The 11,222-nt window shown below is 39.5% G+C and overlaps 1 protein-coding gene across 3 annotated transcripts in view; it reads left to right on the top strand.

Moving 5' to 3' along the window:
* The window catches only part of mark4a (MAP/microtubule affinity-regulating kinase 4a), a 28,159-nt gene that overhangs the window by 3,023 nt on the left and 13,914 nt on the right, over positions 1 to 11,222 (top strand). For all 3 annotated transcript variants that reach the window (XM_026921726.3, XM_026921729.3, XM_026921727.3), the window contains exons 2-3: positions 5,047 to 5,241; positions 6,798 to 6,851. In XM_026921726.3, coding sequence (XP_026777527.1) covers positions 5,047 to 5,241; positions 6,798 to 6,851 — 249 coding nt within the window. The remainder of the gene's footprint in view (positions 1 to 5,046; positions 5,242 to 6,797; positions 6,852 to 11,222) is intronic.

Genomic DNA, 11,222 nt, shown 5'->3' with positions numbered 1-11,222 from the left:
AAATGGATATCAAAGGGATTAGAAGCAACACATCATCATAATCAATCATGTGGTCAGATCAGGCACTGCACGCTTTTTGTTTAGTTTATTCAGGTCTAGTACACTTGAATCAAATCATTGAGAGTTTGATTATGATATCAGATGTGTTAGAAGTGGGAGACAGTGGTCCCTCTTCTAAAAATCCCTCCTGACCCCACTCCCACACATACCTCGAGGCCCCTGTCTTACTCTACTCCCTCTTGAATCATTCAGTGTTTCCCCCTCTTTATGGCGCCCCTGGCTGGAGAACCCTATTGTAGGTGTGATATAGAGCTTGGTTATTGGGAGTGAGATAAAACAGTGGCTCTCAGTCCCCGTCTTTGGAGACCACAACACTGCAGTGAATGTTTCTATATAAGCTAAATCAAGTGTGCTAGAGCAGCAGTCCTCCAGGAGTGGGGCCAAGAATGGGGGTAGAACTGGGATGGGGTAGGATGTGGATGAAAGACCAAAGGCACAAAAAGTCCAAAATTGCATACTACAATATTAATTAGTATGGTGTGATATAGTACACTATGTTAATATAATCCACTTTACATTTATGAATTTCGAATACAACATATAGCAGATATTATTAATCATAGTACACAAAGTTTCCAAGGTAAAAGATATGTAAGAGGGATGTAACCGAATATGAATACATTCATACATTCAGTAATATCAGGAGGTGCACTGTTTTTTTTTCCAGACCAGAAAGGTTCTGTTTGAGAGTAGAGGGGTGCATCGGAGCTGTGATCACACGGGAAGCAACAAAAGTGTTGCACAAGCGGGGAGGTTTTTACTTTAATGCTTTATGTGCAGGCAAGCAGTCACGTATAAAGGACATGGGGTAAACAAAGATATGCGCATTCATTCATCTTTAGTATCTGCCTGGTCAGGGTGGCAGTGGTTTAAATCAAGCTACTAGTTTGTTTATATTTGAGAAACAGAACCAACTAAATTTGTTAGTGGTATAGCAGGCACATAGGAAAAAAAATCATAAGTAAACTTTAAAAAAAAAAAGTCCTGCACACGTCTGACACCAAGAAACTCGTGTGATGTAGGTGAGGTAGAGGTGCTATCAGAGCCAGAATTCACACACCATTAGTGGTTTTCCAGTGTTGTCCAGTGTTTCTGGTGGCGTCATAGTGGTAGGGTTCATATTTAATTATAAAAAAAAGAAGAAGAAGAAATTGCCTTTCTGTTTTAGGCCACACCCACTTCAGGTTTAAATATGAATACAGCTACAGATATGAATATTTATCACACTAAGCAAATACAAATAGTGGCATTGCATGAGTTAGCATATAACATACTGTGTATAGTAATACTGTATACTTTGTGCAATGTTCTCTACTGATTATATAAGGTGACACACTATAGCATACTATACTACTATTTAGCAACATACTGACTGTGTCATATAGTACAGTGGCATTTCATTTTGAGTACAGATTAAATTCTGTCTGGCCAACTAACTGAAATCAATTAGAGGTACGTGACTGTCCATTTGTATGTTGTTTGGTCGACTTATGGAATATTAATCTGTGATTAGTTGTGATTAAATACATATTACATGCTTGCTGGCCACACATGTGGTGTGTTAGTTATACGGGAAGCCTCTGGCACTCAGTCCTGCTATAATAGCTTACCATGAGCTGAGTCAGGTGTGTTCCAAGCCTGTGACTTTGCGAGTATGAATGATTAATGACTGCAGATTAGTTCTCTAAGCCCTAGTCTTACACACCTGAGCCTGATTTTCAGAGGCTCCTCGTTATTCTAACAAGGTTAGTGAAGTCGTGTGTGGGGTTAGTACAGAAGCCAGCACGTTATATGGGAAGATGGAAGGGGTTAGTGCTAGTGGTTTAGTGGTGAACGATAGCGTGGGGTTGGTTAGTGATGGTGTGGTAGGGGCTAGTGTTTGTGTGTTGTTCTTAGTTATAGTGTGGTTGGGTTTAGTGTTAGTGGAGTACTGATTCGGGATAGTGTGATAGGTGTTAATGTGGAGCTAGTTAGTGATAGTGTGATGGGTTTAGTGTTTTAGGGGTCAGAAATAGTGTGGTTGTGGTTAGTATTGGTGTTTTATTGCTTAGTGGTACTGTGGTTGTGGTTAGTATTAGTCTTTTAGGGCTTAGTAATACTGGGGTAGGGGTTAGTGTATTTGGGTTGGTGTAGTTGGGACAGTGATAGTGTAGTAGGTGTTAGTGAAAGTGTTTTAGGAGTGAGTCATAGTGTGATGGGGTTAGCGATAGTGGTGTGGGGGTTAGTGTAGTGTGGTATACTGCTTGTGGTTGGGTTTAGTGTAAATGCAGGACTGGTTAGTAATAGTGTGATAGGGGTTAGTGTGGAACAGGATAGTGATAGTGTGGTGGGGCTTGTGGTGGGTGTTGCTAGGGATAGTCTAGCGGTAGTTTAATAGGGGTTAGTTATGGTCTAGTGGGGGCTAGTGATAGCGTAGAAGGGGGTAGTGATAGTAGATTTAGATGTTATTAGTAGTAGTAGTGTATTAGATGTTAATGATAGTGTTTTAGGGGTTAGTGACAGTGTAATAGGAGTTAGTGATAGTGTAGTAGGGGTTAGTGATATTGTTGTAGGGTTTAGCGATATTGTAGTAGGGGATAGTGAAAGTGTAGTAGGGGTTAGTGATAGTGTTTTAGGGATTAGTGATGGTGTTTTAGGCATTAGTGATAATGTTTTAAGGGTTAGTGATGTTGTAGGGGTAAGTGATAGTGTAGAAGGGGTTAGTGATATTGTAATAGGGGTTAGTGATTGTGAAGTAGTGCTTAGCTATAGTGTAGAGGGGTTAGTGATAGTGTAGTAGGGGTTAGTGATATTGTTGTAGGGATTAGTGATAGTGTAGTAGAGGTTAGTGATAGTGTAGAAGGGGTTAGTGATATTGTAATAGGAGTTAGTGATAGTGAAGTAGTGCTTAGCTATAGTGTAGAGGGGTTAGTGTTCATGCAGTAGGGGTTAGTGATATTGTAGAAGGGGTTAGTGATATTGTAATAGGGGTTAGTGATAGTGAAGTAGTGCTTAGCTATAGTGTAGAGGGGTTAGTGATAGTGTAGTAGTGATAGTGAAGTAGTGCTTAGCTATAGTGTAGAGGGGTTAGTGTTCATGCAGTAGGGGTTAGTAATAGTGGGCCAGGCTACAGTCTGAGTATAACCAGAGTGAGTGGATAAAGACAATAAACATAGACCACATAATCTAATTATATTCATCCAGATATTAGATAATTAGATTCTCTCTCTCCCACACTCTTCTTCTCTTCTGCCTCTCTCTCTCTCTCTCTCTCTCTCTCTGTTGTTATTCTGTGGTCATGTGATCATGTGTAGCATGGCACAGATGGTGGGTATTGTGTGTGTGTGTGTGTGTGCGTGTGTGAGAGAGAGAGAGCTCCCCTCACCCCCATGGCGTTGCAGTGGAGTGAATTCAGAAACATTGAGTATGTGTTGTTCTGCTGTCAGGACACATTTCACTCTCTTCCCTGTTTCAGTACTATGTGAATTTTCATAATGTTTCTGTTTTCAAAGGCAAAAAAACTCACAAATGCTAAAAGAGCGTTGAGTCACTTGATATAGGAAAAGGCTCATAATAAATTAATAAACCAATAGTATGCTTTCACATATTTATTTAATTTTGTGTTATTTGTATTATAACAATGTATGTAATGTGATATTATCCATTATATTTGCATAGTTATAACGATATTATTAGTTATATTATATTTATTAGTTATATACAGTATAGTCATGTATATGTAGTTATCAATTTCCAGTCTTTTTCTGTGGCTGAGTCTCACATTTTGCGTTTTATTAGGTGTAATGTTCACAGTTATATTGAACTCTGTATGTGGTGAGCATATATAGTAAATAGGTAGTCATTTTGGTTTCATCCTCACTGTGTGTTGGAGGCTTAAATAATAAAGAAAATCCTTTATGACGATGATTTTAAGATGGCAGAATATCAGATATTACTGTATATGAATGAAAATAAAATCAGCTGAAACATTAACATCTATGATAAAATGATTTTGTCCTCTTAATTTTATTTTGTGTTTTTTCAAATATTCAAGTATTTAAAGCTCAATACTGAGTTTAAAGTAACTGGGATTACTTTGGGGTTAAATGTGTTATATTTTAGAGGAAACTTTTGAAAATCAACACCGTGTCTTTTATTTATCACTCTATACCCTTAATGGAAGATCGTCTATCTCTGTGTGTTCATGCTTTTTGCCACAGCCAGGCTGATCAATACGATAATTAATCTGCTCATCAATATCACTTAGTCTGAATGGAATAATGCATTAACACACCAGGCCCTGTGTGTTTGTGTGTGTATTTCCAACACTCTCCTTGGCTTTGTCCTATTTTAATCGTGTACATTCTGATTTTGCTGACAGATAGCTGTTTGTGGTCTGTAGGGGTGGAGCTTAAGTTAAATTCAGTCAGCCAATCACAAATTTGGCATAAAAATTATTTCATTTGGAAATTAATATGATTTTTTAACAACATAAACTAAGCTAATCCAACAAGCGAAATAAATGCACCACTGCTAGTATAACATTAGCTAGTCTCTATCAGTAGCAATCTGGCATTATTGAAATAGCAATCTTGCTAATGTTAGATCAGTTATGTTCTTGTGTAGTTGATGCTACAAGCCAAGTTTGATAGAAAGTTAGCTAACACCATTAGATGAACTATTATGTAATTTTAAAGTGGCCAAGTTTGTTACCAAGCTAGTTAACATTAGCTAAACAGTTTTACTGGCTAATTAAAGCTGGTGACTAGCAGTTTGATAGCAGGCTAGATAACATTAGGCTAGTTTCATACATTGTGTTATTAAAGTCAGTGTTTTATACTAAGAAGTGCATCAAACTGAAGACATGAAAAGAAATGCTGTTTATATGCTTTGTACTGATTGACCTGCAAACTGTTTGAGTGTTATTCCAATTCTGCTGCTTTTATTCTACTTTGTTAGCTATAACTCTGATTATAATACGCATTTTGTCCCTTCTTCCGCGTCTAGCATGCGTCTCTGGCGGCGAGCCGTTCGGAGAAGGGCACCAGCGTGTCGAGTCGTTCCCTCGGCGCACGTTGCCGCAACTCCATGCCCTCGTGCCCGGACGACCCGCACATCGGCAACTACCGGCTCCTCAAAACCATCGGCAAGGGCAACTTCGCTAAAGTGAAACTGGCTCGCCACGTCCTCACCGGCCGAGAGGTGAGAGCGTGGCTGTGTCCCAATTCACATCACATAACCACCTCTAATTCACACGAGCAATTTTACTCCACAGGGTTACTCTCAAAAGTGAGGCTTCATTAGCCGAGAACATGTCCCGAGTTTTGTCTGCTTACGTTGGTCAAGCAGTTACAAACTTGACTATATCACATTGATAGCTTGCTACTAGTTTTAATTTAGCTACTGTACTAGTTTCTCAAAACTTTATTATTAAATAAAATTCACCCAACATTTACTCAATTATTAAGTAAAATTCACCCAGCTAGCATAATTAATTGGTTAAATTGGTTACCGAATTTTAATTGAATTGAGAATTGAGTAAAAGAATAAACTAGTTTACATAATATTACATAATGTTAGCTAGCTTGTTAATCTATTTGGATAACTACGTAATATTAGATACCTGCCGCAGAAGTAATATTAACATTAGCAAAGCTGACTAGCTAGCTAGCTAGTACGTGACTAGCTTATAGATAATATAGATAATATAGCACTTATACAGCTCAACATTGCATAGAGTGGCAGTAAAAGCTGATCAGTAGAACAAGATAGAGAGAAAGCTGAATGAGTTTAAATCAGACCTTTCACACGTGCGACTGACTTCACACTCGGGCAGATTTGTCACCGGACGCCAGTGTGTGAAGTCACAGTACACACAGACTGCTCAAGTGTAAAGAGAAACGTGTTGTTCGTCTGTAAAACTGAGACGAGCCACTGAAACAAGAGGACGCTCTTACTTTTGGGCAGGTTGCCCTTATTGTATGAATCGTGTGGATTTTAGAACAATGCCATATTTATCTGCAGCATATTTGCAAGCGCCTACATTCCTGCAGTGCGCTAAGTCTAAATTAGCAGCTTTAAAATCACTTTGACACAAGTTCCTCTTTATTACAAATATAGCTGATCAGCTGAGATGTGTTTGGTGTTCGACATTTACTTCTTTAGTTAAGTGATGAAGCTAAAAGACGTCATTAAGTTCCATGCTTTTAAAAATAGCAGGGATGTTTACATTGAGCATCACTTCTAACTTTAATGCTTGGGAGGTGGGGCCTGGTAAGGGGGCGGAGATATGAACTTGCTGTGTGGGGGAAAACATAATTCCCACATTTTGACTGGGAAAAACCATCGACGTCAACTTCCGAGTAGGAATTACGAGTCAAATTTTTTGGGAGCATTCTGCCTATACAAAGAAAATTTAATTTTCTTTGACTTAATACACATATTTATATTGTGTAAAATATGTTTAACATGTTCTCCTGTGTTCAGCTATACGATGAAGTTCTCATGGTTATAGATGACGTTAAATCTCACTATGTCCTAAGCTTGGTGTGTTTTGAGGCGGATGTTTAGACTTCTGTTACATGTGTTAGCTACGTTAATGGCATAGCTAGAGTGCAAAACTAAAGAAGCAAATGTTCAACACCAAACTTGGCTGATTTAGGGTAACATTTGGGGTAAAGGGGGAAATTGTGATGCAAACTTTTCATATACTTTTAGCATCTTCAGGAACTAATCACACTTATTTGTACATATTTCAGGTTGCAATAAAGATAATCGACAAAACTCAGCTGAACCCAACCAGCCTGCAAAAGGTAAGCAAGCCGCTGTTCTGCTCTGCGTTGGCTTTTACAACAGGAAGCTAACTGAATAATTAGCCCCTACAGTAAACGCCGCAGTGGGTGTTCATTTAATACCAGCTCGATTACAGTGTTTGAGTAGAGAAGAGATTTCTGGTGATCTGCAATGATGAGCTTTAGTGGATCAGCACCATAGATGCATATACTCTATACACACGTAGATCGCTGATGATGTCATTCTGTGCAGAGCAACATAACGCCGCTTGGCCATCGCACTGATTCTTCTTCCCTGTGCTGTGAAATTAAGAGATATCTATGGACAAAATCCAAATATATTCACAAACTGGTGTGAAAAGACATGTTGTGTAAGTACTAGCTAGTATTAACTAGCAAACCAGAAACTAGCTTGTTCTTTTATCACCTAGTCATTAGCTAAGACAGCTAGTGACAGAAGAGAAATGGAATATGGTGTGGTGTTTAGCGAGAGCGGGTTTGCTGTGGTTGAGCAATGGACCAAACTACAGTGACAGGAAGTCAAATTTATTTCCGATCCCCAAAGCATAGCAGCAACTGTTCACATCGATCAATAGACAGATTGCCAGAGGGATGGATGGACGGGTGAATGGATGGATGGATGGCCTAATAGATGGGCAAATGGATGACAGATGGATAGATGGATGTTGGATGGATAGATGGATTAATGGAGAGACAGATGGATGGACTGATTGACAGATAAAAGCACTGGTAGTTAGACATATAGATGGATGCATGGATGGACAGTTGGATGGATGGGTGGATGAATAGATTGACAGTTGGAGATTGACAGATGAAAGGATGGACAATTGGACATATAGATGGATGGATGGACAAATTAATGATAGATTGATGAATGGATGAACGGACAGATGGGTGGATGGACAGATTAAGGGATTGACAGTTGGACATATGGATGGATGTATGGAAAGACGGATAGATGGATGGATGGATGGATGGTGTAATATTCTAGTCAATCATGGCTCTGTTCATTGTAGCTTGCACTCTGACTCATCTCCCTCCCTATAGATGATCTGTGGCCTGCATTAGCTCACACCTCATACACACACACACACACACACACACACACAGCTAGTGACAGGGATCAGAAGCTTTGTCATGATCCTTTCACACTGTGATAATGCTAAACTAACCGCTTCAGTGAATCTTGTTTTAACATGTGCTATCTGTTTAACCTTGTTCATTTCTAGCTAGTTGCCGAGTACTAGTTAACGCTAACCCGGTATTCAACCAAGTTAACGGTAACAGCTAGCTGACTAAACAGACCAAAAATGTCAGGGACATGAACCTAAATATGGTGAGTTACATAGCTAGCTAAACGTACTGTTATCAAGTTTGCTTTGGGTTTTAGGACTGGCACTGGAAGTGTGTGTGTTTGTGTGTGTGTGTGTGTGTGTGTGTGTGTGTGTATGTGTGTATGTGTGTGTCAAAACATTTCTGCTACAAATTACAGCACACAAATTACTGTCTTTACACTGTGCCATGCTTGTCGTTAGACACACTCCTGACAACCCGCTGACCTGACGTTTCTCCTTAGTGTAGGACAGTCCAGAGAGAGGACTTCAGAGAGAGAGAGAGAGAGAGAGAGAGAGAGAGAGAGAGAGAGAGAGAGTTGACGCAATACCCTGCGAGCTGCTGCCTCTGCACTGAGTACAGAGTTAATGTACAGCAGTAATCAGCCGCAGCACATCTGCGCTAACCTTGCTGGAAGATTCCATCATGATCACATCATGTTTGCTCAGCCCTGATTTATGCTCAGTGAGTGCGTCCGCTGCAAAACTGTCCACTAATAAATCAGTTTTTATGCCAGTTCGAGACTCTGGGAAGGTTGCCGGCAGTCACAGTGACGCACGCCTCCTGACTTTTCCGAGGTGGCGGACAGAGAAGCACACGTCGAGCATTTATGATTAGCAAACTGAAATCATGCCAGAATCTTACTGAAGACATTCATTCATTCACACTAGTTACTGCCCCACATGTAGAGTAAAGGTATGCGCAAGACTGTTTTTCTTTAAATATAAATCCCTCAGCTATTACTGATGCACTTAGCTGTGAGATTTTCAGATTATCAAAATATAAAATAATAACCACGGTGAGCCTGAACAGAATAAATCAGTTACTGATTATGAATGAGGGTAAGCAGGAAATGCATCACGCAGCACCATGCAAGCACCATATACACTCTCCGGGGGTGAAACAGTGTGATTAGTCTAAAAATATTATCTATTGACTGTTTACACACACATCGGAAATATATATTACGAAATCTTTGCGCTCGTGTCTCTTCGCACGTCCTTGTATGTACTGTATAACAAAATTCAAAAGGAAACATATATATGTGTGTGTGAGTGTGTGTGTGTGTATGTCTGTGAGTGTGTGTGTGTGTTAAGTAATTTTGGAGGACATCTGATCGATTCTCCTGGGATAAGCGATTTCCGTGTGAATCACAGATATGGGCGTGTCTGGATAATGTACGCATTCTCATCACACCAAAAACTCCATGCGTACTACATACATATGACATTTTAATGCAAGCTGATTGTTTTGTTCTTGTTGTAGGGGGCGTGGCCACGCAAGCTGATCATTAGTAGGCTACATGACCATAACATGTACTGTACGTTGGCTTTACTTTTTTGTGCTAGGAACTCAATAATTTCTCTGACAAGCCCTTTGAACGTCTGTATCATATACCGTGATTAACCATGAAACCATGACACCATAACAACCACAACATTCTCATATTAATGAGCGTGGCCTTTCTTTGACCTGCGAGCTTCAACGAAAGTATAAAATGGCAGCTTCTGCCGCTATTTGGTCTTGTCTCTCTTGCTAGTTAGTCTCGCAAGCCAGACTTCGCTCTTCAGAACTTCACTAGAGTACGTTTTGGTATGTTTTGTCAATAAATGTTCACTGAAAAGGGCCTTTTGAAGGAAAAGATGACCAATCACACAGTTTTCATTTTTCACACAAAAAATTCTTTAATAACTTTTACAGATTTTTCAGATTCTGTAAACATTTTGAATCCACTGACTACATCTTTGTTTTGAAATAGTCATGTTTAGTGTTCAAAAGTGTGTTTTCAAAAGTGTGGAGATGCAGGAAGGGCTGAGAGCCAATCAGATTGCATCCTTCAGCACTCTGAAGCTTATGGCCAGAAATGTGTACAGAAGATATCAGTTAGCATTTGTTGTCCTTTCGAGCAGAACTAGTGGTTATTTTCAAATGTTCATACAGTGTTGCTTTTTGTGTTCAAGAGACTGATGCACTGTAAGTTTTTCATTTTACAGTGTGTCGAGGAAGGACCAATATGGCGGCCTAGTGTGTGTGTGTGTGTGTGTGTGTGTGTGTGTGTGTGTATTGGAGATGAGAGGTCGACAGCTGCGGTCCTCCACAGGCCCCGACTCCCCCTCAGTGTCTCAATCTGAGCCCTGTGTAACACACACCCACCCATCACACGTTTGCGCACACACACACACACACACACACACACACACAAACACATACACACACACCACTTCTGTAAACTACGTCATTTTTGGTGATACATTGACATGCTAGCCTACAGATTAGCCTGCAGATTAGCATATTGGCATGTAGCACTGAAACCAAGATGGCCGTCTGATTGCTGTGAGGCTGCAGCTACTGAAACGAATAGGCAAGGCTAATCCATCAACTGATGAATTAATTATTGATTAAATAATATATTCAGTCTCAGCAGAACATCCTGAGCTACTGAATTGTTTATGACTGAATGGCGACAGCGTCTTGAATGATTTTCTTTACGCTAACAAACTCAGATTACATTTACACAAACAGTTTATCAAAAACGAGACCCTGAGTTTTTTTTTTCTTATGTACACAATGTTAATCTCTTAACTGCATACCATATTTCTCTGGAGTGTAATTGTTTCTGTCTGCATCATTTTGTTGCATAAGCAAGAGTTTATTCCCAAAGAAGCATCCAGATATCACCTCAGCCAACATTTCTAGCTGGCTAGCTAGCTAACTTGCTAAATTTGGATAGCAAACTTATTTGACACAGGAGCAGAAAATGAACAGAAGATGTGTTTAATTTTTTTCATATTGTTATTAAAGCATAGTCAAAGATGTAACATAGCTAACCAGTGTGTGTGTGTGTGTGTGTGTGTGTGTGTGTGTGTGTGTGTGTGGTTCTTTTACATACACACACTACAAAAGCTAGCTAGCTACGTTACCTCAGCTGACTGATTTTTAAATCACATAAATGTGTCACTCATTCACATTCCTAAATAAATTCATCCCACAGATATTTTTATATTCTGCTAAAGTAATACACAGTTTATGGTTTTAATT

Source organism: Pangasianodon hypophthalmus, chromosome 27 (assembly GCF_027358585.1).
Source record: "Pangasianodon hypophthalmus isolate fPanHyp1 chromosome 27, fPanHyp1.pri, whole genome shotgun sequence".
Lineage (NCBI taxonomy): Eukaryota > Metazoa > Chordata > Actinopteri > Siluriformes > Pangasiidae > Pangasianodon > Pangasianodon hypophthalmus.
Note: the sequence above shows the minus strand (reverse complement) of the source record. Positions and strands in the feature narration are given on the sequence as shown.